Source organism: Schistocerca gregaria, chromosome 1 (genome assembly GCF_023897955.1).
Source record: "Schistocerca gregaria isolate iqSchGreg1 chromosome 1, iqSchGreg1.2, whole genome shotgun sequence".
In the NCBI taxonomy this organism is placed as follows: Eukaryota; Metazoa; Arthropoda; class Insecta; order Orthoptera; family Acrididae; genus Schistocerca; species Schistocerca gregaria.
In genome coordinates, this window is record NC_064920.1 from 1,040,991,715 (window position 1) to 1,041,018,506 (window position 26,792).

The 26,792-nt window shown below is 41.9% G+C and overlaps 1 protein-coding gene across 1 annotated transcript in view; it reads left to right on the forward strand.

The window, feature by feature from the left end:
- The first annotated feature begins 261 nt into the window (after positions 1–261).
- The window catches only part of LOC126286331 (uncharacterized), a 98,837-nt gene continuing 72,306 nt past the window's right edge, over positions 262–26,792 (forward strand). Inside the window, exon 1 of the mRNA XM_049984882.1 lies at positions 262–511. Within this exon, the coding sequence (XP_049840839.1) occupies positions 430–511 (82 nt within the window). The 5' untranslated portion in view covers positions 262–429. The remainder of the gene's footprint in view (positions 512–26,792) is intronic.

Here is a 26,792-nt window from a genome sequence, read left to right on the forward strand (position 1 = left end):
ACAATTTTTCAGAAGGAAAGTAAACAAGTAATTCCAGTGAAGATAGCACAAAAAGTGCTCAAACATGTCTGGGTGAAAACTAAACTACAAAGGTGTCTTGCATAAGGTGGAATCCTCTCCAAGATATGGAACTATTGACCAAACATTCAAGTTATCTCGTTACGATTTTAGAGTGTATTGTACAATGGCCGGTTTGGGTTCATCCAGACCGGAAATGTGTGGCTGGACAGGTATACGCGAGCGACTTTCCCTGAACCGAAGGGCGAATCGGACAGTGACGAAACTGCCGCATGACGGCTGACCGTTCGCTGACAGGGGCTGGTGGGGGTAGCAGACCGGGCCGAAGCGCAGGGATTTCCGGGCAGTGTCCGCTCAACGTGCAAGGGTGGTAGCAGCAGCAGCCGCCAGTGACCGCCAGACTCTGCCGCCATGTGGCTGCCTCTCCTGCTGTGCTTTCTGCCGCTGTTGACGCCGGCGGCGGGTCTGCCCGCCTGGATGGACCACTCGCAAGGTAAGGAACACAAAACAGTGTCAGGGATGCGCTACAGACAGAGACAGGAGTGCCACGGATGAAAAATATAGTGCATATTCGCAGGAATAAGTTGTTAAATGCCATTTTTTTATAAATTGCCAATTATATATCATTTTACTAGTGCAACGGATACAATATGCAAAGCAAATATAACTTCTAACGACCTGTTTAGGCATACAACCCGAAAGCAGGGCACTCATGTTATTTTCCATTTCTCTTTTATTTGGTACAGCCCGATGGCAAACATAAAAATTCGTGTGTCCCAAAACCGGTAACAAGTGGTTACTATCCAAATTGTTTTCATTAGTGCTATTTTTTTTTTTTTTTTTTTTTTTTTTTTTTTTTTTTTTGTATGTCCACACAGATGCCTGTCTGCAGAAAATATCCTCGTACACGGTCATTGACGTACGCAGAACGTATTTTTGATGGACTTCACTTATAGTTAAGCTCGAATAGTCCTTATTCGAAACATTATTTGACCACAAGATTTTTTTTATTTATTTTACATGCAGTTCATGTTGACAAGACGACAGTATCAGCAAAGTCCTATAATGTTAGGCGCATCAGCTGCGGTTGTGGATTAAAAGCGGATTGCGTAGTTATGGGTTACGCGCTGGAATGAAATTTCGCGCCGGCTGGGGTGGCCGAGCGGTTCTAGGCGCTACAGTCTGGAACCGCGCGTCCGCTGCGGTCGCCGGTTCGAATTCTGCCTAGGGCATGGATGTGTGTGATGTCCTTGGGTTAGTTTGGGTTTAAGTAGTTGTAAGTTCTAGGTGACTGATGACCTCGGAAGTTAAGTCCCATAGTGCTCAGAGCCATTTGAAATTTCGCAAACATATTAGTCACGGAAAAAGACACACAACTCGGTTTATAGCTATACACAGCACAGTCGTTCAGAGAAGCGAGACTGAAGTTTCCTGTGTCAGTAATTTATAAGTCCAAGTATAACTAAAAAAAGGCCAAAGGAGTAATACTTCCAACCAAATGGCGAGTCAGTTCGGTGTTGATGAGGACAAGCTGAGATAGGTGAACTAGTACCGGTTATATGTTTGGGAATATTTCACAGGTGTTGGTACATTTCTAGGACCCGTTCCTTTTTTTTATCTAATTTGGGATGCTACATTGATTTTAGATAAATTTCCAGAAAAAAATACGACTACACACGTTTTACTTATGCATGATAACTTGTTTACCTGATGTAAACAGGTTCTTTACTTCAATTTCCGTATCTGAATGCTTTCCCAGAAAGCTTCACATTAGCCGGGTGACGTGACGACCAGTGACCACAAGACACGTAGAAGCCCCTTTACACGCACAAACTAATCGTCCGACTGACCGACAAATTGGGTGTGTGTAGGCGTTTTGTCCCATCAACTGACCGAATGATTTTTCTTGTCTGGTAGTCGGTTGGGTATGACCACCCGACAAGCGAACCACTTCACCCAAGGGTACATTGATGTGACATGAAATGGTGCAATCTTTTATGTTCCTTACCCTACTATTTCTCTAGAGTTTTCGGAGTTGCTGTTGTGTTCAAAAGTGTGTAGTTTCTTCAGTAGCATGTGTGTATGTATGTGTGTGTGGGGGTTAGTATGTGTGTAGCTAGTGCTACAGAGTGAGTGCCTTTGGATTCCTGTCTCATGCTTTTTATATGGCCTTGTGTGGCTGTGTTTTTAATATTTTTCAGTATTTATTGAATAGTCTTCTGGTACCTTGATGTAGAGTTATTGGTCAATTTGGCGATATTGTCGTCATTTAAAAAATCTGGTGTTTCATCTACGTATTCACTTTCATTCATGTTTAATATTATACTGCCTCTGTCATCCTTTGTTAATATGGCGCTGTATCGTCTGTTTTTGTTTTGGCTTCTTAGAAGTAATTTCTTCACGTGTTCTGTTACTGGAGATTCTGGTGAATTTGTGAGTTCCGATTATGCTATTTCTGCAGCTACTAATTTTCTTGCAAAGTGTGCACAATTTGGTATGACGATTCTAGAACGTGTTGAGAGCATGACATGTTGTCTTCTATTGTTTTGTGTGACGTGTGTTACTGTGTTTGGACCTTTCTTCAAATAGGCACATGTCTTGTTTGGTGAAATTTATGGCAGTTAATTATTCTCTGCTAGGATTTGTGTTTTGATTCTGATGATTATTTGCATCAAGTGCACTGGTGCTGTTTATCATTCCGCCCAGTTTGAATTTGAATTTAGAATTACACGATAAATACGCATAAACAGCTCGCTTTGCTGTAATGACACAAAGAGAAAAGGCACACATACAAAAGTAATGGAAGAAAACTGGAGAAAGCAAAAGCGCAGCAGTGGTACACAGGCTGCAAAGAATCATCAACCTGACAATCAGTTACTGACAGTAAATCTCACTGAACAAGAAACAACCCTATTTCACATAGGACCAAAACAGGCACATAACAGACGAAACAGTATAAGGCCTCATTATACAGAAAAGAGTGACTCATTATACACAAATTTTAATGTGAACGTGGCAAGAGAATTAATAGCCTTAGAAAAACCCAAACAATGATAACTTACAAATCAACCAAAATCACCAATTAGAGAAAACCTGAAGAAATCACATCTAAGCAACTAAAACACTGAACCAAACTAACAAAGGTAGGCAAAGGCAATGCACTGTGAACATGAATGAAAAGGAATGCATATATAAACTGCAAATTTCTCTGAATGACAAACACCAAACTGACCAGTGGCCCAAGATAACGGTGCCAGAAAAACATTCAATAAACACTGAAAAATATGAAAAATACATTCACAAAAGGCTAAATAAACATGATCTGCGTCTGGACACACAACTAAAACATTTAAACTGTTTCGACAAAGTAAAAAGATATAAGCGAAGTTATGAAAAATGTGTGTAGGCTTGTGTGTGTGCTTCTTAGAAACTCATAGGACTGCAGATGGAAAATGATTTGTGAAAGCTGAATGTAAATAATCGAAAATGTTATCACAACAAAGAAATTACACTTAGCTATAAAGTGTCGTTAACTCGCCAACTAAATTCACCTTAACATCATTTAGTGACAGATGACAAGCTACTACTACCTGACAACATACATAGGCTCCTACATGACCCTATAATATAAAATTAAACAACAAACAAACAAAACTGTTTCGAGGCCAAATTTTCGTAGACTGCTGCTGAAAACACGTTTCATAGATCTGAATAGAGAAAACCCACTGACAATGCAAAAGATAACGAAACACGTTTGAGTCTGTATGAAAAAAGTTGTCCATAATTTGAGCATCGTATATCCAGTAACATTATAAAAAACTGTAGCGTTACGAGAAAGGCTGGGCTATCCGAAAAGAGACCGAGGCGACACCGCGGACGGCAAAAGTGAATGTCAACGACCGTTCCGGGAACGAGATGGACAGCGGGCGGATTGACGGTGAACGGCCATACCTTAGTAGTTCCTCGGCCTTGCCGTTTACTGTAGTGAACGGTTCCTTTGCACCCGTTCGTTTGCGAACGACACGCCCAATATAAACTCCTGACAAGGAGACTCTAACCAAACTCCAGTTTCCGATTTTGAGGAAAACTTTTCCTTGGGGAAAATACACTTCGAAAAATAATCAGCAATTCAGTGTCCCAAGTACTGTGTGTGTGTGTGTGTGTGTGTGTGTGTGTGTGTGTGTGTGAACTGCCAAAGCAGGCAGTTTCTCATTTGCCACATTTTAGAGAAATGCCTTCTCATTTTTCGATTTTCACTTCAGGTGAATCAAAAATGGTTTTTCTCGAATTAGATGGTGGGTAGAGCTGAAAGTAAAAATTTTCCAGTGACAGGTGGACGAATTTTCATCAGAGTCGGTGACCTACATTTGGTAATTTCTCCGATTCGATCAATAAATCGGTAGAGGAAACCAGTATCAGTTGTACTAGCTTCGTCTGTAGTGGTGCGGAGAGAATAATGCTGGCCTTATTCCGATCATGGGAGGATGAATGCAGACTAAATGAGAGCAGTTTTCAAAAGCTTGGTTATTTTCTACATGAAAAATACTTTACTGACGCTTATCAGTTTGCAAAAGCCAATCAGCTATAAAAGAGAGCTGTCGGAAAAGTACGGCATCGTAGTCATGACAACTGAATATTTGTTTTCGAACTGCACGTATTCACCTTTTAAGGTGATATACTCTGATTACTTTTTCAGTTTTTGCATCTGGGGATTAAATTCTGATTGCATTTTGTAATACTGCTTAAATTATGCCGTACAGTTGTCTATGGCACAAGGTAGTTGGCACAAATCGAGGAATACGAAATCAGTCTAAGATTTCTCAGACTGAAGGTAAAAAAACCTAGAACTATGTGCTCCACTGGGACTCGAACCGGGGACTTTTCGCGCGAAAATGTTACCAAACCTAATTTCTCCTGCATACCTTGCGGCACAAACTGCCCTGGAATAAAGGATGAGGTGCGAAAATGATTTGGCCAGAGCGAGTAAAGGCTTATTTCGAGAAGTTCTATTTTTCAACATTTATATATTCATTGGTTACGTAATATAATCTGCTAACGTGTCATTAACACATTGTTGCGTAATATTTTGATATTTTCGGCATCCATTGCGATTTGTGTTGGTGTTTTTTTACTTTATGAATTCCATTCTCCTTTTGATCTAAACTAAAATTTACATGCACAATATTCTGCCTGCAATATTGCCTCCAGAGCAGGCTGTTAAATATTTGCTTCAGACGGATGTACAAGATAAGACTGCTTCCTCACACTTTGGTATTCCAAAACTTCTTCAGTGACGGATTTTCTGCGGGTATCTCCATTGCATGGTGACATTCATTGAGTGACAATACCAATGCAGACATTAGGTATCACTTAAATTCGTAAATAATTCCCTCAACTCCTATTTCGTAAAGTCCTCTCTAGAATGACGTATTGGACAAAGGAATGTCAATGTAACGTGTCAGATTATCGGTTAATGTAGACAGTATCAGCGCTTTCGTTAACTTTGTTTTGCATATTCAACCGCAGGGCACCTCGCAATGTTTTAATAAAACAGTACCTCAACTTGAACCGCTAAAAACGAATGATAATTATTTTAAAATACAAATAAACCTGTCCTGCCACAAATAAAGGTAATTTATCTGTCAAACGTCGCTCTTTTATACAAGTGATGTTTGAAAGTTAAAGAAACATAAGCGACTAGAGAAGCGCAAGTGGCGGAAGAAAGTGTCATCTGATACATAATTACATTTCCTTTAGACAGCACCAACTTTATGCCAGACGTCTTGATTGTTATGTACACTTCGAAGACGGTATTCATCTTTATGTAATATTTTTTGAAATTGAGTTTCGCCTACACATAGTAAAAATACTCGTAGCGGGTGGCTTAAATTCCATATATTTCATGTTAAAGATATATTACTTCTTGCGCACGATGTTAGCACCTTTTGTTTCCAAATCATATACCGAGCGAGGTGGCTAAGCCAGTGTTAATGCACTAGATTCAAATTCGGGAGGAACAAGGTTCGTACGCGTTTCGACCATGCTAATCAGGGTTTTTCACGGTTTTCCCAAGTTGCTAAGATGAATGTTAGGGTGGTTCCGTAGATAAGGCCATGACTTACTTACCGCCCTAGCCTCGTCTAATCCTATCCTGCATTGTACATGATTTATCTAAATGTATACTATTTCTCTGATGAATCCGTCGTGTCCTTTACTGTTTGATCTCCCGCGTGCTGGTCGGCCGCACGCAGCTGCGATCCCTGCTGTGTTGGAACGTATGGACACTCTCACTCGAGGTGACCGACAGGTGTCAAACAGCCAGCTGCACAAGTGGACGTCTGTTGGCAGTGCTGACACATTCGTCCACCAGTTGGTGTAGTCAAAAGTAAATGTCCTCTGGGTTCCTCGCCACCAAACAGATCATAAAGAGCAACGAAGGACAATCTGTGACGATTAGCTTGCGCTTATGAAGCCGATCGTGACCATTTTTGTCGTACATTGTTACCGACTATGAAACATCGGTTCATACTTCGAACCAGAAACAAAACGACAGCCCATAGAGTGGCAGTGCAAGGCCGCACCCTCAACTGGTAAAGTAGTGGCGACTGCCTTCTGGTGACTCTGAAGAGGTTATTCTGTTTGATGTCCTCCCTCATGGTAAAACGATCTACTCTGAAGTGTATTCTATTCGCCTTAGGAAACTAAAGAAATGACTTAAGCGTGTTCCTCGCCACGTAAATGCAAACGAACTTCTGTTTCTCGGTGACAACGCAAGGCCTCTCACAAGTCTGCGCACCGGAAAGCAGCTCACAAACTTCATTTGACTATTCTTCGTCATCCACCCCATATCTCGGTCTCGCACGTTCTGATTCCCATCAGTTTGGCCCAACTAAGGATGCACTTCGCGGGAAACAATATTTGGATGATGGGGAGTTACTGAAGTAGCAAGACGTTGGCTCCGACCTCGACCAGTGGAGTGGTGCCATGCGGGCGTACAGGCTCTCCCAGTAACCTGTTCCAGAAAAAAATGTTGCATTACTTGTTGAACGCTCCTCTTAGTATCGTATTAGTATCCGTAACATGCTGCGTCCTCCCTATGAGACTGGAAAGATGGGGAAGCCTGCAGGTCGATCAAATCCCATAACGCATAGGTTTTCCTCCTGAGAAGCAGTAAGGGATGACCTAACTTAACACCGGCCAAAAGACGAATCGCCGTCAGCACTAACATAACATACGTAAATGATTTACGAGACGGGATAATCGGTACTATAGTATTGTGCACTGACCATCCTGTTGTCCACAGGAGGGTATCGTCGCTGGACTCTGACAAAATTTCCAATTTGTGTAATGAATGGCAGTTGTTCTCAAATGTCGATAAATACAAGAAAGAGTATATATCCCAGGTGAAAGACAGCATAGCATCTGATCACAAAATTAGTGGTGAACATCTTGAGAACGCCATATCATATAAGTGTGGTACAGAGAAGCGATATGAAAAGACATGATCACGTAAAATCAATATCAGGGAAGGCGAACGGAAGACGCGTTTTTTTGACATAAAGGTTTTGGGTAAGGTGCCGTGGATCTTTAAAGGATATCGGCTGCAGGACGCCATTGCGATCGATTCTAGTGTGTTGTACCTGTGTACACATTGAAAAATTTCAGGGACGTGTGAAACGGTGGAGTTTTGACAGCGGATGATCTGGACGTATGTCCATCAGAGACAGTAAATTTGTAAGACTGGATGTCATGAACTATTAAGGTATATACATTGTTTGTTCTTTATCAAAATCTTTCATTTGCTAACTATGCCTATGAGTAGTTAGTGACTGCAGTAGTTTGAATCTTTTATTTAGCTGGCAGTATTGGCGCTCGCTTTATTACAGTTGTTGGAGGAATGAAGACTTTTGTGAGGTGATTCATGAACGGTATAGGTTATTGTTAGTCAGGGCCATTCTCTTGTAGGGATTATTAAGTCAGATTGCGTTGCGCTAAAAATATTGTCACTTTAGTGATGATAAGAATAAGTAAAGAGAGAAATGTCTGAGTACGTTCAGTTTTGCTCAGCTGTTTGAAAATCAAATAACGTGAGGGGTTTACCAGCACAGTAATTCACTAATTTTTCTAAGGGGACGTTTCACGTGTAACTAGGATCTTAACAAATCGGCATTGCCCATATAGCCACCAGTGATTCTCGGGGACCTCAAATTGGAAACATTGGAAAAAAGACAGCGTAATTCCCATGAAACCCTGTTGGGTTAATTTAGACAGACAGTAGTCGAAGATGATTGAGCAACCATTATGCTGCCATTAACATATATCTAGCGTTGAATAGGGATAGTTAAAATAGTTGATATCAGGTAGCGTACAGACGTATATTAGCAATCATCTTTCGCTTGCTGAATAAGAGAACAGAATACGTAAGAAATACTGGTACGATGTATCTCCGCCAAGAATTGTACAGTGGTTTGCGGGTATTCAATTAGATGCAGACGCATGCCGTCTTGCCACTAATCACTGCCAAGAGTGTTTAAAACATCGTGAGACTGAAGACCAAGGTCGTTGTTTTCACTGATGACAGCTTTGCTCCCGGCATTACCAGGAAAGATTTAGGCTTCCTTCCACAAAAGCATGATTTACTCGCAGTTGGGCTTTTTCGTCTACAGCAGCAGGTTTCTATTTTTTTTCTATATTTGAAGCCATGAGCAGTAGAAAATACAACCAACCGTGTCCAAAGTCATTGACGATGTCTCTCCTAGCGGGAGACGAAAGTTTTGGCAAAGCAATGTATATCACATCTAGAAAGCTCAGAAATCTACTGTTAAGGAAATAAACATTGTCCGTGAAAACGTGTACTGTGTGATACACAGAGTATTCCGAACTCCTCATTCTATCATTATGGCTATTTGTCATTTTCCCGAGCCTAACATCGCTGATCCTTTTCCTAGGAGATTGTTCTGAACTGCATTAATTAATTTGAATGAGGTCATAATTCTACTTGCCTACCAAACATTCAACGTTCCTTTCAGTGTCATAAAAAGTCCAGTTTACGTCTCGCCTTGTGTGTTAGGGCTTCGGTCACGACTGGGCACATGTTAATGCAAACGGAAGCATTTGGTTGCTCAGATTCGGGTTAAATTGTGTATAAAAAAACGGGATAACGAACTTGTGTGTTTAGGTGGTGAGCGCAGTGTTGCCAGCAGAAGGAAGTGAGCGTAATGAGATAACCTGCCTAACAATACTCATAAAGAACATAAGGTGGAACATCGGATCAGCTAAAAACTGAGAACATCGGAATTCGGAATAATTCATGTGTTGCCAGATAGCTGGCCGGAGTGGCTGAGCGGTTCTAGGCGCTTCAGTCTGGGACCGCGCGACCACTAAGTCCGCAGTTTCGAATCCTGCCTCGGGCTTGAATGTGTGTAATGTCCGTAGGTTAGTTAGGTTTATGTAGTTCTAAGTTCTAGGGGACTGATGACCTCAGAAGTACCATAGTGCTCAGAGCCATTTGAACCATTTTTTTTCTTACCAGATAATAAAAAAAAACAAGTAAATTTATTACGTTTCGTTCCACAGCCGCTATTAACTTCTTAAAGGTTAAAAACATTAGTCTAAGAGTACTGTATACTTTCGTCAGAATATTGAAATTGATTGGCACAACATAATCGACCAGTTGCAGATCGATTTTTCATCTGGCATCAGAAAGCTACCAGATACGCCTACTGTCGTCAAGTTGAAACTTTGGACACAACTGGTCCCATTATGATCAAGCAATTGACAGCTTCTTGATGCCACTTGGAAATGGCCTCAACGGGTGTAAGTGGGCTGTTGAGACTCAATGTTCACCTAAAACTTTGATGGAACCATGCTTTTAACAAATAAAGAAATGGAATGCTGTACTACTGGCAGTAGCAATCCACGCGTTTCTCGTAAATGTGCAAACTTCTTTTGGTTCGGATGGTAATGTTAGTGCCAAGATATTTCAGTACCATACAGACGCCTCTGAATCAGTGCAAAACAGGTTTCACTCCTATTATTACATCACGCGTAAAGGTGGAAACGTTGCTTACGTTATAAATGCCACAATTATTTTACTCCAATTATTGTCGCAAACGCTGTATTGTAATTACGTTTCTTTAAATTATGATACAGTGCCGTCTGTTTAGGGTTAGTGTGGTTCATTTCTTTCTGTTTGAAATACGTAATTTTTTGTTGACACAAAATGAAATATAACGGTGGAAACTTACATTTACTTCATTCGGGCTTAAGAGCGAAAAAAATGGCGTGACTTTGTTTAATTGTTAAGCTTGTAAAATGTAAAACTCTATTAGTGTAAGAGTGTCTGTCACAGGACAGTTGAATTTGAGATCCAGTCCAGCATTCTTTGGGTTAACTTCCTAAGTACTGAAACTGAAATCAGTCAGGTGTGTACCTGGTTTCAGAAGAATGCGTGCGCTGCTATGCCAAAGTTTCAGCAGTTGAGCTGCTCAATATAGTCAGCCGCTAATGATTATTGTTCTGAGGCTGTTCAAGAACATGAGGTGAGTGATTCGTCGTAATGAACTTGTGATTACCTCGCATTTCAACGCGTTGCACATTCGGGATCCAGAGGGTTGCATTTTGGTATTAGAAAATTAACGAACTTTTACGTCCCGACTGTCATAACTTGCATGAAACATTTTATAAAAATATAAATAAGTAAACGATAGCTGAAATGCAAATCGCGAAGAAGGATGTTATGTTTGTAAAATCTGTATATGAGGTTATAGTCTTAGCAGCTGAGTCTCGTAAAGTAGCTGTTTCACAATAACTTAAACTAAAACTAAATTAGTGGTTAGCACGCTGGAGGACGACGGTTCAATCCCACGTCCGGCCATCATGATTTAGGTTTTCCGTGATTCCCCTACATCACTTCAGGCAAATGCCGGGATGGCTCCTTTGAAAGGGCACGCCCGATTTCCTTCCCTAATCCGAGCTTGTGCTCCGTCTCTAATGACATCGTTGTCGACGGGATGTTAAACACTAATTTCCTCCTCATCCTAAAACTAAATTAAACTCCTCCCGAACAGACCATGAAGGCCCAACGATACCGTGGCCACACGTGTTACAACGTGTTTGGTAAGCACGTATGAGCAAGCGTTTTGCGCGATCATGTTTGAGCGCGTGTAGAATAAATTTGCGCAAGTTTCGGGACTGTACAAGCTGCTTGATGCTTCATCGAACTGTAATTACGCAAGCTTGTTCAAACATTCAAGCGTATGCACGCTTGGGCGCGTGTACAGAGAACACGGCAGCTTCTGCAAGCATTCGTCAGTTCCGGGATAGTTGTTGTAGAGTGCGTACCGCGAAAAGTTTGCGTAGCCACCATGTCGAGCGACGCGAAAAATATCAATCGCTGATTGGTGGAAGTCTCTATTCGCACTTCCGAAAGCCAGTCTTGTCTCTGTAATGTGAAAAAGAAAAGGAATAATGGCGAAAGGAAAGAGGTAGGCTGTGTACGATATCCTTATCGCTAAATTTGAAGTGATAGATGTTTTAGCAATAAAGACAGTCACTGAAAAGATAAATTCACTATCAGAAAATTACCAAAGGGAAAGAAATTAAAGGGGGAGTACTTACAAGTCAAGGGGTGGTGCAGACCTGATTCGGAGACCTATTACTGTACTTCTTAAATGATCGGAACGCAGAGGCTCGGCAACTAATTTAGAAGAAAAGCAAAAAAGGCAGCCAGTCAGCGCACAGTCGCGTGAGCGCAATTATTTCTGGTACAAACCGAAGCTTGTACAAGTTTGCTTGAGCCATGTGGAGGCGTGAGGAATTCGTGCATGCTTGCGCAAAATGCTCGTCAAGCATGCAGTTAGGTGTGCGGCCACCTTAAGACGACAAATGATCACCGGTACATCTTGCAGGCAGTGGAGGAAAAAATGCGCATGGACCAGCGGTAGACGGGTTCGTTCGGCCTTCTGAGAAATAAAGTTTTCTGGAGACCATTGCTTGCTTCCGTCAAATTATTCAGCGCACATTTCATCTACGAAAGTTTGTCGGTGTTAGTATACGTCGTGGTTCAAAATGGTTCAGGTGGCTCTATGTACTATGGGACGTAACATATGAGGTCATCAGTCCGCTAGACTTAGAACTACTTGAACCTAACTAACCTAAGGACATCACACACATCCATGCCCGGGGCAGAATTTGAACCTGCGCCCGTAGTAGCAGCGCGGTTCCGGACGGAAGCGCCTAGAACCGGTCGGTCACTCCGGCTGGCTATTCATCCTGAAACAGGCTGAATTAATAATACAGTTTTTCTGGAATAGCTTAAAATTGAAGCAATGCGAGAAACTCTGAATGAAATGAACTTAAGACTGTGAAATGGAAACTAATTATAGAATCTAGTACATCATCTTCCAATGTGAACATGTGCTTCTTTAGAGCCTATTCCCGGAATAGCATAAACCGTACTTACAAAACAGTTATTTTCCAAAAATGGTTGATCATAGCACTTTCACGTACACAACGCATGCTCGCAATACGACAGTCTTGCACTCTGCGCAAAACAGAACGTGCAAATAACGACAGGGAAAAGTTCGAAGAGATTCGCGCATCTGTGAAAAGACCGACGCGCGAAACATACAACTACGACCGTTATATCGTAGCAAAAGATGTCACCCAGGACCTGAAGAAATTCTGGTCATACGTAAAATCGCAAAGTTAGTCAAGGATTATATCTAATAGCTCGTTGACCAATGTGATGTGGCAATAGAGAACAGTAAAGGGAAAGCTGAACTTACAAATTTCGCATTTAAGAAATCGTTCACGCGGGATGATTGCGGAAACTACAGACTTCCGTAATGAAGACATGGTAACAGGCGCCCCTGATGCAGAGAAGAAACAGAAAGAGTTGAAAACGAATATGTAGCCAGGTCCAAATGGAGCCCTAGTTTTAGAGAGAGCGCTCTACGGCGCTGGCCCTTACTAATCTAGCATCTACTGGGAATCTGTCACCCAGTCGAAAGCGACTGGAAAAACGCGCAGATGACTCCTGTATATCAGAAGTGCTAAAGAATGGACCCGCAAAATTACAGACCAACATCACATCCTTAACATCGGTTTGCTGCTGCTTTATTGAAGATACTCTCAGTTCGAATACGACAAATGTGCTAGAGACGGAGAAGCGTCCCTCCACAAATGAGCGCGGTTTTAGAAAGCATCGCTTCTGAGAATCTCAGCTTGCCTTTTGCACATGATATCGTGCAACGGCGGATGAAGAGGAACAGGCAGATTCCACATTCCTCGATTTCCGGAAGCATTTGTCGGTGCCCACTGTAGACTGTGAATGAAGGCACGAGCACACGAAATAGCTCCAAGATTTTTTAATTGTTAAGACGCAATACGCCGTCCTCGACGCCGAGTGTCAGTCAGAGGGAAGGGTGTCTAAGGAGTGTCCCAGGCAAGTGCGATAGCTCAGCCATTGTTCTCTGTTTACATAAATTATCTGACAGCCAGGGTGAGTAGTAGTCTTCGGCATTTCGCTGATGACGCTGTGGTGTAAGGGAAGGCGTCTTCGTTGAGTGACTGTTCGACATACAAGATGTCTTAGTCAAATGTAGAAAAACGTAAGTTAATGTAGTTGAGCAGGAAAAACCGTCCCGCAGTGTTAGAATACAATGTGGTTAGTGTGATGCTTGACTCAATGAGTTCGATGAAATACCGAAGCGTAACGCTCATTAGGAGAGCTTTAGAGATTAGATTAGATTAGATTAGATTAATACTTGTTCCATAGATCATGAATACGACACTTCGTAATGATGTGGAACGTGTCAGGTTAATAAAAGATGTCTGTACAAGAAATTACATTACACAAAATATTGCATGACACTAATGATTAAGTTAGTTTTTTCCCTCCCTTAATTTATATCTAAAAATTCAGCCAATGAGTAGAAGGAGTTGTCATCTAGAAATTCTTTCAATTTATTTTTAAATGTTAGTTGGCTATCTGTCAGGCTTTTGATGCTGTTTGGTAGGTGCCCAGAGACTTTTGTGGCAGCATAATTTACCCCTTTCTGTGCCAAAGTCAGATTTAACCCTGCATAGTGAAGATCATCCTTTCTCCTGGTGTTATAGGTATGCACACTGCTATTACTTTTGAATTGGGTTGGATTATTATCAACAAATTTCATAAGGGAATATATATACTGTGAGGTTACTGTGACGATCCCTAGATCCTTAAATAGATGTCTGCAGGATGACCGTGGGTGGGCTCCAACAATTATTCTGATTACACGTTTTTGTGCAATGAATACTTTTCTACTCAACGATGAATTACCCCAGAATATGATGCCATACGAAAGCAGTGAATGAAAGTAGGCATAGTAAGCTAATTTACTGAGATTCTTATCACCAAAATTTGCAATAACCCTAATAGCATACGTAGCTGAACTCAGACGTTTCAGCAGACCATCAATGTGTTGCTTCCAGTTTAACCTCTCATCAATGGACACACCTAAATATTTCGAAAATTCTACCTTAGCTACAGACTTCTGTTCAAATTCTATATTTATTACTGGAGTTGTGCCATTTACTGTACGGAACTGTATATACTGTGTTTTATCAAAATTTAAAGAGAGTCCGTTTGCTGAGAACCACTTAATAATTTTGTGAAAAACATCATTTACAATTACATCATTTAGTTCTTGGTTTTTGGATGTTATTACTATACTTGTATCATCAGCAAAAAGAACTAACTTTGCATCTTCATCAATGTGGAATGGTAAGTCATTAATGTATATCAAGAACAGTAAAGGACCTAAGACCGAACCCTGTGGGACCCCGTGCTTGATAGCACCCCAGTTTGAGGAATCAGCTGTTTTAACATTACACGAACCACTTATTTCAACTTACTGCATTCTTCCAGTTAAGTATGAATTAAACCATTTGTGCACTGCCCCACTCAAACCATAATGATTTAGCTTATCTAAAAGAATTCCATGATTTACACAATCAAAGGCCTTTGAGAGATCACAAAAAATACCAATGGGTGATGTCCGGTTATTCAGAGCATTTAATATTTGATCAGTGAAAGCATATATAGCATTTTCTGTTGAAAAGCCTTTCTGAAAACCAAACTGACATTTTGTTAGTACTTTATTTTTAGAAATATGGGAGGCTACTCTTGAATACATTACTTTCTCAAAAATTTTTGATAGAGCTGTCAGAAGAGAGATTGGGCGGTAGTTGTTGACATCCGACATATCCCCCTTTTTATGCAATGGTTTTACAATGGCATATTTCAGTCTATCAGGGAAAACACCCTGCTCCAAAGAGCTATTACATACGTGGCTGAGAATTCTACTTAACTGTGGGGAACAAGCTTTAAGTACTTTGCTGGAAATGCCATCAATTCCGTAAGAGCTTTTACTTTTCAGTGAGTTTATTATTTTACTGATTTCAGAGGGAGAGGTTGGTGGAATTACAGCTGTTTCAAACTGTGCAGGTATGGCCTCTTCTATTAATAGCCTTGCCTCTTCTAGTGAAGATCTAGATCCTATTTTCTCCACAACATTTAAAAAATGATTATTCAAAATATTTTCAATTTCTGATTGTTTGCAGTTCATCTGCAAAGGAGACAGCGTACAGGTCACTAAAGCGACCCGTTTTTTAGTACTGCTCCAGTGTTTGGGATACGCCCCAGATCTGATCAAAGGGAGACGTCAAAATAGTTCAGAAGCGAGCCGCTAGATTTGTTAACGTTAGTTTCAATCAACACGCTAGTAGTACCGAGATGCTTCGGGACCTCAAATGGAGGGTTCTGTTAGATGAACACCACTAAGAAAATTCAGAGAGCCAACATTTGAAGCTGACTGCAGAACGATTCTACTACCGCCAACGTACATTTCGCATAAGCACCGCGAAGATACGAGAAATTGGGGGATAGCACAAAGATAGTGGTTTTTCCGTCGATCTTCTAGGAAAGAAAATGACAAGTAGTAGTAAAAGGTACCCTGCACCACGCACCATGAGGCTTGCTGAGTATGAACGTAGACGCGGATGACAGTCTGCATCCCTGAAGATGACTGTCGCCCGATCGTAACATTTTGCCGACAGTCTGTGAAAACACATTTCTTCAAAAAAACTTGCTAACTACTACTCCAGAACGACACTATGACGTAGTTTGAGGAAACGATTAATCACCATCAAAATACGTTTGTTGACATCAGTGACATAATCAGTTAGTGTTGTCTTCACATATCAGTTCAAATAGTCTGTCATGCCTCAAATTATTCTTTGTCTTATGCCAGCGACTTTTAGTAATTAGACTGTAATTTTTGACAACACTGTCTACTTCGGGAGAACACTAAATATAACACTAGTCTTGCATTCGGTTTTCAGCGATATTGTGCTCCTGTGTGAGCTAGTGTAATAATAATAGTAAGAAAGGGCGTTTCGAAAGTCCGTTCAGAATCAAGGAGATGGCACCACCGGCGCGTATCGAGGTCATGTTCAGCAAGTAGAATATTTGGAAAGAACTCACACCAAGTTTCAGCCATATTGGTCTATTTCTTTGTGTTTGGCATTCGTATGAATCCAGGAAATAGGGTGATTGTCAAAAAATGGACGAAGAAGAATTTCGTGTGGTGATTAAACATTCCTTTATGAAAGGAAAAACGCCTCAGGAGACTAAAGAGAAGCTTGATAAACATTACGGTGACTCTGCACCTTCGATTAGAACAACTTATAAGTGGTTTCAGAAGTTTCGGAGTGGCCATGTGGGCACAAGTGATGCTGAACGTTCTGGACGCCCTGTGGAGGTTAAGACTTCAGAAATCATTGATAAAATCCGTGATATGGTGATGGATGACAGAGTTAAGGTGCGTGACATTGCTAGTGCTGTGGGCATCTCGAATGAACTAGTACATAATATTTTGCATAAACATTTGGACATGAGACATCTATCCGGAAGATGGGTTCTGCGATTGTTCACGCTTGACCAATAACGGAATCGTGTGAAGTGTTGCAAGGATGGTTTGCAGCTGTTCAGGAAGAATCCGCAGGACTTTAAGCGTCACTGTGGATGAAACATGGATACATTACAATACTCCTGAGACCAAACAACAATCCAAACAATGGGTTACCAAGGGAGGATCTGCACCAAAAAAGGCGAAGACCATTCCTTCGGCCGTAAAGGTTATGGTGACCGTCTTCTGGGATTCGCAAGGGATAATCCTAATCGACCATCTGGAAAAGGGTAAAACTATTACAGGTGCATATTAGTCACCGTTATTGGACCGCCTGAAAACAGAGCTCCAAGAAACACGCCGGCGATTGGACCGCAAAAACGTGCTTTTCCATCACGACAATGCACCAGCACACACCTCAGCACTTGTGGTCGCAAAATTATTGGAATAGGATTCCAACTCGATTCACATCCCGCCCTATCCTCCAGACCTGGTTCTCTTGGACTACAATTTGAAGAAATCGCTGGTGGGACAAAGATTTTTTTTTTAAAGTTAGGTGATTGCTGCAACTACTAGCTATTTTGCAGACTCGGACAGTTCCTATTATTCTGAAGGGATCGACAAACTAGAACAGCGTTGGACGAAGTGTATAAGTCTGAAAGGAGACAATGTCGAAAAATAAAGTTTTACCCCAAACACGTAAGTAGTTTTTATTTTTGCACAGTTATTTTCAAACGCCCCTCGTAGTACGTACGTCTTCTGTTGCGACAGAACTGTAATGCATTTGTAACCTCAAAGCACAAATATTAAAAATTGTGTATTTTCACTCGCTGAGTACCTTGCCGGCAACCTCTATTCGTTTATTATTTTTCAGTTGTTTTAGTGGCTTGACTAGAGCGTCTTCCATACAAAAGCGAATTAAAAGCAACATTCAGTCCAAAGAAAATAAGGTGTAGATGACATTTTAAAGCTCTCGTATGTTCCCCTTCATAAAGCCTGACAGTTTATGTCGACTGATAAATATAGCCTTTCAACTTTTCCAATCTGAACATTGTCGCAGTACATGCAATAGTTGCACATCGTAGCACACAAACTTCCAAAAGGCGGTTGGCCGGTGCAAATATTCCTTTTTGAAACGCAAATAAATTTTTGCGCTATTAATCACATCCTCCAAGCTGCGTTATAATGGAGTGCTCGGCAGCAGTGTGAACGCGTCTACACATGCCAGCCTTGGTATTTGTAACGGTACAGGGTGGGACATGTTATCGTGCGATGCTCCCAACTGTAATGCGGCCTTGCTGCGCCAGTGTACTGTCCAGCAGGTTGGGCCTTTGTGGAGTTCCACTGCGGCAGGGAGTCCGTGGCAGAGAACAGAGAGGAAACATCAGAGCAGTCCACAGTTTCGGAATGACGAGCATTTAATTAATTATCCGTCAACGTACTCGGACAGAAACACATCATGGCCTAATGTTTCCACGATTTTCATCTTCCACATTATAAAAGAACATGCAAAAGATTCCAGAACGACTTGGAAATATATAAAATCACATTCTTATATGCAAGGTTTGTCATACGAAGTTTTTGGTGTTCTGTATGAATTACACTGCAGTACTGTTGCTTGTACTAGGCAAGACACATGTCACGAAACACACGATGAAGGAAATAATTTAGCAAGTGGGGCCTGCACATATTTATCACTGTCGCACTGCAGGGGATCATGAAGGACGAGAATATTTTTTGAATTTCGTGAGTGTGTGTGCTTAAAATGTTTTTTCTATATATTGCTACCATCAAATTTTGCTGACTTAAATTATTTAATGAAGTAACATGTTCCGAGGAACAAACCCGATCAAGCTACAATGGCAGTACAAAAACATTTACAATAAAAGCATACAAAGATATTACAGATGTTCTTTACAGTCTTGGCATGTGGTGTGGTCATCCTGCGGAGAAAGAGAGGATAACGTATGAGGGAATAATCGCTTCTTTCGTTGGTCTGTTGCTCACATAAAAATAGCTCATTTTGTTCATACGAAGTAGCTGTCTTCCTGTGATGTGTTCCGTTACCTCCATTGTTATGGACAGCTATTTCATAAGAACAAAGAAGGTGCTTCTTACAATTTTTGCCAGCAGCAGACCAATGAACGAAGTGAAGATTCATTCATATTTGATTATCCTCCTCTTTCTCCACAGCATGGCCACAGCTCATGCCAATATTGTAAAGAACATCTGTAATATCAAAATGTACTGTTGTTAAACGTTATTATATCGGCATTGCAGTCTGAGAAACAATTTGCTTCACTAAATAATTTAAGCCAATAAAATTTTGTAACTGGTAGCGGTCTCTAAAAAGTTTCATTTTTTCAGTCACGGCCGATTTATAGTCAATACGGATTTGAATTGTTTCATGAACGCAACGTTTCTGCGTGCAAGAAGTAGCCTCAAAAGAGTTAATAAAATCAAACGAAACTTGTCGTTAGGGTTGTTTTAAAAGAGTGCCTGTAGACTCAGTTGTCTCAGCTTCACACAGCCACTATTTCACATGAATACAAAATTAAAAAAAAAAAGCTTTCTCTCTCTGCCGTCTTTCCTATCCAGCCACATATTGAAATTCATGCTATTGTAATATTTGCTCACCTTATAATCCGAAATAACATTGTTTGTGACAAGTCAGTGATCATACGATTACTTGTCCGATTAGAAGTAACAAGATCCGGATTAGATCTTTGCAACAATATATCTGTCAAAAATGTGTAAGTAGAGAGAATGTGAATATGTAGATGTGTACAGTAGCTGCCTTGCTCGAAAGCAAGTAAGCAAGCAGGGAAGGGAGATAAGGATTTAACTTTTCGTCGAAGAAGTGAGAAGGGAAGGAAGGGGAAGGAAACCAACTGTGTCCTTTTTAAACGCAAATATCGGGATGGTAGCGCTCTAGAGATATACAAAATCTTAACCTTCTGAAAAGTTGTCAGTGAAGTCAGTTGTTAGCTGCTTAGGCAGACTATTCCTTCTTTCTAAAAGTAGACCTCGTATTATTTGTGAGAAACTGGGGTGTGTTAGATCAACATGTGAGAGTGCACGGGGTACCATTGTCGATAGTGGTATGACGCGCATACAGTTCCTGTTAAGCATGCATACCTCATTCTCCGTAACATTCGGACCTTAGGGCGCATCGTCCTGCAGGAGGAATGCTCTTGCTGTTTCGTTCAACTGTACCAAAGCACGACCGTTCTTCGACCTTCATCTGAGGCGAGTGCAATCATTATTCCACTTTCGAGTGGAACGATCGTACCTAGTCGAGTCTCATCAAAACTGTATGAACCCTTCTGCAGCGACGTCTACATAGATATTCAGCAAGCCACCGTCCGGTGCATGGCGGAGGAGACTGTACCCCTACCTGTTATTTCCTTTCCTGTTCCACTCGCATATAGAGCGAGGGAAATGTGACTATTTGCTTCCGTATGAGCACTAATTTCTCGTATCTAATCTTCGTAGTCCTTACCCAGCAATGTATATCGGCGGCAGTAGAATCGTTCGGCAGTCAGCTTCAAATGCCTATTCTCTAATAGTGTTTCTCGAAAAAGTACGTCGCCTCCGCACCATGGATTCCCATTAGAGTTCCCGAAGCATCTCAGTAAGTGTTGCTCTACCCTACCGGTAACAAATCTAGCAGCCCGTCTCCGAATTGCTTCGTCTTCCTTCACACACGCGAATAGGTCGCGCCAGCGTGCTATATGTGGTTTCCTTTACAGGAGAACCACTCTTTCCTAAAATTCTCCCAATACATACACTTTCCATCTCATACTGCTTCACAACGTTACGCCCAGATATTTAAACGGATTGCCTGTGCCAAGCAGGACACTGGGAATACCGTATCCAAACATTACATGTTTGATCTTCCTACTCATCCGCATTAACTTACATATTTCCACATTTAGGTCAAGCTGCTATTCACCACACCAACTGGAAATTTTGTCTAAGGGTTCTTGTATCTCCCTACAGTCACTCAACTTCGACACGTTGCCGTACACCACTGGATCATGAGCAAACAACCGTAGATGGCTGCCCACCCTGTCCGCCAAACCATTTATGTCTATAGACAAAAACAGCGGTCCAGTCACACTTTCCTGGGGTCCTCCTGGCGATACTCCTGTCTCTGATCACTCACTCTCGACGACATGTTGGGTTCTATTATTTAAAAAGTCCTCGAGCCACTCATATATCTCTGAACGTATTCCATAAGCACGTACCTTCGTTAACAGCCTGCAGTGGGGCACCGTTTGAAATGCTCTCCGGAAATCTAGAAATATGCAATCCGCCTGTTGCCCTTCATTCATAGTTCACAAAATATCGCGTGAAAAAAGGGCAAGCTGAGTTTCGCATGAGCGATGCTTTCTAAGGCTATGCTGATTCTCAGTCACAAGAAAGTTTATTGTATTGGAAATGAGAATGTGTTCAAGGATTCTGCAGTACACACAAGTTAGGAACATTAGTCTCTAATTTTGCAGGTCCGTTCTTTTATCTTTCTTATACACCGGAGTCACCTGCACCTTTTTACAGTCGCTTGGGACTTTGTGCTGGGCGAGAGATTCACGATAAACGCCAGCTAGGCAAGGAGCCAATGCCGTAGAGTACTCTTTGTAAAGTCGAATAGTAATTCCATCCGGACTTGGTAATTTATTTACTTTCAAATCTTTAAGTTGTTTGTCTACGCCAAAGATGATTAGTTTTGTCATCCATACGTGAGTCTGTCCGATTGTCAAATGACGGTGTGTTCGTGCAGTTCTCTTGTGTGAAATATTTCTTGAACGCTAAATTTAAAACCGCATTCGTTTTACTGTCTTCATCTGCCACTCCAGACTGGTAAACAAGTGACTGAGTGGAAGCCTTAGACCCGCTTAGCGATTTTACGTATGGCAAGAATTTCCTCCTGTTCTCTGCCAGGTCTTTTGCTTGGGTGTGACGGCGGTAGTTGTATTCTCCGCGTATACCTCTTTTCACAGACGCTCGAATCTCTACTACCCTTCCCTTGTCATTTGTGCGTTCTCTCTTAAACCGAAGGTGTAACAGCCTCTGATTCCTCAGTATTCTCCGAATTTCGTTACTAAACCATGTTGGGTCTTTCCTATCCTTCATCCACTTACTAGGCACATAACTCCCCAGGCCACGATTTACAATTTGCTTAAACTTTGCCCAGAATCCTTCTATGTCCATCTCACTGGAACTAAGTGATTTCAGTTCACTCTGTAAGTGAAATGCCAACAACTGTTTATCTGCTCTATGCAGCAGAAACTCTTCTAGCCTCTTGACTGATTTACTAACTTTCGTAGTCTTAGTTGCTACAATATGATCTCTAATCTCCGTTTCTATAATATTGTCGATAAGGTCCGGCCTATTTGTAGCTACGAGATCTAAGGTATTGCCATTACATATGGGCTACCGAGCTAGTTGCTCAAAACACGTTTCCAGAAAAGTGTTCAAAAGTATTTCGCATGACTGTGTGTCTGAACACCCCCCCCCCCCCCTCCCCCGCAACAATAATGAATCCATAGACATGGCAGTCGACACTCGATAGGTTCAAGTCGCCTAGTATTGCATGATCTGGCTATTTATACGCTATTGACCCTAAACTTTCTTTGTATGACTGTAGAACTTTCGCAGCAGAATTGGATGGCCGGTAAAAAACATCCAACAATTAACTTGGTTTCACTTCAACCGGAGAGCCGAGCGAGGCGGCGCACACTGGACTCGCATTTGGGAAGACGACGGTTCAAACCAGCGTCCAGCTATCCTGATTTTGGTTTCCCGTGATTTCTCTAAATCGCTCCAGGCGAATGCCAGGATGGTTCCTTTGAAAGGGCGCTGTTTTGTCCCCTCCCCTAAACCAACCAACCAACCAGCCAACACCTGTTATATGCGCCTCAACCTCACTAGAGAAAAAATGTCAAATGCAATGAACACTCCCCCCTGTCTTTCCAATAAACGTTCCACGACTCTAAAAGCTATCCACTTCAGGTTTCGGCCATCTCTAGGTCCCAAATGTAATTTGAGTGCGAGAAGTTTCCTGGGGGGCAGTAGTTTCAGGAATTTATTACGAACACTTCGACGATTTACTAATCAAATTATGACAGTCGAAGTGTGTTTAATCTGAACGCCGTTTGACTTCCCTTGCAGCATATTTACTAGAGATTGTTCATCAGAGCACGTCAATCTAACGCCTACCCTAAAAAAACCTCCCATGTGCACTCAACAAGTACTCTGTTACGCGAGTAGCTGCATCCTTCGTGTAGTGCACCCCTGATCTGTACTGACAAAATATGATTTAAGTTTTCCGCCGAATAGTAGCGCAAAGTTGAGTGAATAGGCGGTTTATTCGTGGCGGGTGCGAGTAGTTACACATACAATGAGTGATCAAATCAGTATAGTCATTGTTAGTCAGCAGTTCCAGTTGGCGGGCTAAGTTATTTTTCGCTTCAGCCGACACGGACAAAATACGTACGCGGCGTGTTGCCTCTGACAATCATCCCATGCTCATGTCCAATCGCCGCAAAGGAAACTTTCAATTAAAAATCAGTAAAATACATTATCAGTAAAATACATTATCAGGCAGGTTACGACATGAAACTTATTTTCATAGGCGACCATATTAAGCCGAGACACATACTCTTGAGTTGTGGTACTAATTACATTAAAGTCACCTGCACTGGTTATTTCCTGTTTTAATCGTTCTGTGTCGGAAATTAGATAGCGGCAAGTGATTCACGTAAATGTCAGATGCGTTATTTAAAAATTTCAGTGGAAGTACATTTCATGAAATTTATCTCCCTCAGATCCCGTACGTGCGAGCGACTACCCTCGATGTCACTAAGAAAGCACAACGGGCACGTGGCTGTACGTAGTTAGATGCGAATTCCAGAAATGTTTCGAGCTTCCTGTGTCACTTGCATAAGCATCCTCAGGGGGGGGGGGGGGGAGGAGGGGGCGGCAAGGGGGAACTTAACATTAGGAATCTGGAGTACGGAGATTTTATTCGTATACTGATGAGATAACCACCAAACCCCTGGGACATAAGTTCTCAGTTCCACTTCTAAAACTTAGTTCTTGTAGCACGACATGTGTCTATATTAGCCAACTCATTAATAAAAAAATTATTTATTTTAGAGACCTATAGCTCCTAGAGGCTGGAAAAATTTCTGTGGACGCACATCGCCATATCAAGACTTAACACTAATGAATCGCCTGCCCCGCCAGGAAGCAGCTGTCATCATCCAATTGAAGAGTGTGTGCCTTACCTCAGCATTACTTCACCATTTAAATAGCTTGGGTCCACATAACTATATTCTAGTCGTATCCTCCTGTAATAATTCATCTGAGCGACAAAGATATGAACGACAAATTGAAGCATTTCCTGCACAGTTTGGCATTATGCGCTGTCACTCACTCCAATACCTCAATCACAGGATTTTCCCGCACGTGACACCCAACCACCTGCTTTAGCCCGTAAATAGGCGAACACCGCAAGCCCACAAATTGCGCTGACCGCCTGCCGAAGCCAGCGTGTATCTGAACTACCCTCGATGCCGCTAAGGAAGCGTAGCAGGCACGAGGCTGTACTCAGTTAGATGCGAATTCCAGAACGAATCTTAAACTCGGCGGCGGAAAGGTTCCGGGTTCTAGTCTCGGTCGGTGCACAGTATTGATCCGCCACGACATTTCAGATTGCCTGGTGTGCCGCGAAACGTTAGACACAGACGAATGAAGCGTCGTTAAGAGGTGCGCTACGCTTTCAGAGGACGAATGCCAGTGCGTGTGCGAGTGGCGTAGCTCGGAGCGGAGAGCGCAGTGGCCGTGGAGTGCAGACGCGGTCGCGGCGGCTGTGGGCCGTTGTTCTATTCTGGTCGCGCGTGACACTGGATCGCGCTGCGCTGCCGAGCTGTCCACCCGCGGCGCGGGGAGAACCCGGCAGAGCAGCGTTGCTCAACACCAGGAGGGACAGAAGAGGAGTGGCCGGGCGGGCGCCTGCTGTCTTCGGCTATTTGGAAGCAGCTGCTTGCCCAACGGGACAGGACACCCCATAAATTCCGGGAAGCTTTTGAGCCCCCGGCTATTGTGGGAACGTTATGTACCGCCTCTTGTGTGCATCCTAATATTAATCACCGTGCGTTCTGTTCGGTCCTTGACGACTAGCAACCTATGGCTGCAAGGATAACAAAGTTGGCTGTTCATCGAGAAAACTGTATATGAACGGCACTGCAATTCTGCCATGCGCAGATCATATTAATTTGCATGTTTTCATGGGCGTTGTCATTGAATGTAAAATCTTCTGGTTTGTTAGCCCACGTCACACTATTTCGGTATGAACGACGTTTCGACACCTGGTAGTTCCTTCACGATCCTGTGGTTTATGTTATGTTGTTGTCTTCAGTCCAGAGACAGGTTTGATGCAGCTCTCCATGCTACTCTATCCTGTGCAAGGTTCATCATCTCCCAGTACCTACTGCAACCTACATCCTCCTGAATCTGTTTAGTGTATTCATCTCTTGGTCTCTCTCTACGATTTTTACCCACCGTGCTGCCCTCTTATACTAAACGGGTGATCCCTTGATGCCTCAGCCCTACCAACCTATCCCTTCTTCTACTCAACCTATGCCTTCTTCTCTCAAATTCTTTTCAATACCTCCTCATTACTTACGTGATCTATCCATCTAATCTTCAGCATTCTTCTGTTGCACCACATTTGAAAGCTTCTATTCTCTTCTTGCGCAAACTACTTATCGTCCACGTTTCACTTCCATACATGGTTACACTCCATGCAAATACTTTCAGAAGCGACTTCCTGACGCTTAAATATATACTCCATGTTAACAAATTTCTCTTCTTCAGAAACGCTTTCCTTGCCATTGCCAGTCTACATTTTATATCCTCTCTACTTCGACCATCATCTGTTATTTTGCTTCCCAAATAGCAAAACTCATTTACTAATTTCAGCGTCTCATTTCCTAATCTAATTCCCGCAGCATTACCCGATTTAATTCGACTACCTTCCATTATTCTGTTTTTGCTTTTGTTGATGTTCATCTTATAGTCTCCTTTCAAGACACTGTCCATTCCGATCAACTGCTCTTCCAGGTCCTTTGCTGTCCCTGATAGAATTACAATGTCATCGGCGAACCTCAAACTTTTTATTTCTTCTCCAAGGGTTTTTATACCTACTCGGAATTTTTCTTTTGTTTCCTTTACTGCTTGCTCAATATACACATTGAATAACATCGCGGATGGGCTACAACCCTGTCTCACTCCCTTCGCAACCCCTGCTTCCCTTTCATGCCCCTCGACTCCTATAACTGCCGCCTGGTTTCAGTACAAATTGTAAATAGCCTTTCGCTCCCTGTATATCATACATGAGAAATATGACGTGGCCTAGTGATCCAGAAGTGTTCACCTTCGCATCATGTGCACTTCGTTAGATAGGTCCATAGCGAGATCCTCAAAGCTGCAGAACGTGTCACAAAACAGGAATACACAATGGATATTCACAAAGAAAAATAGTTGCTCTTGTATCTTCCACAGATCCCAAAGCAAATGGTCTCTAAGGATATGGAATAAGTAAAAAACAAAAGCTTAAACATATTTTTTAAAGGTAAAAGCGAACTTGTCACAAAGCACGTAAATGTAAGATATTCTGAGGTACATACGATAACTCTTGAGCTTTCCTAACTATGTGTTATCAGCGAGAAAATAATTTTACAACACTTACGTACTTCGATCACTTCACGGCATTCAAGATGTACAGAAGTCATATTTTACTTAATACATTACTAC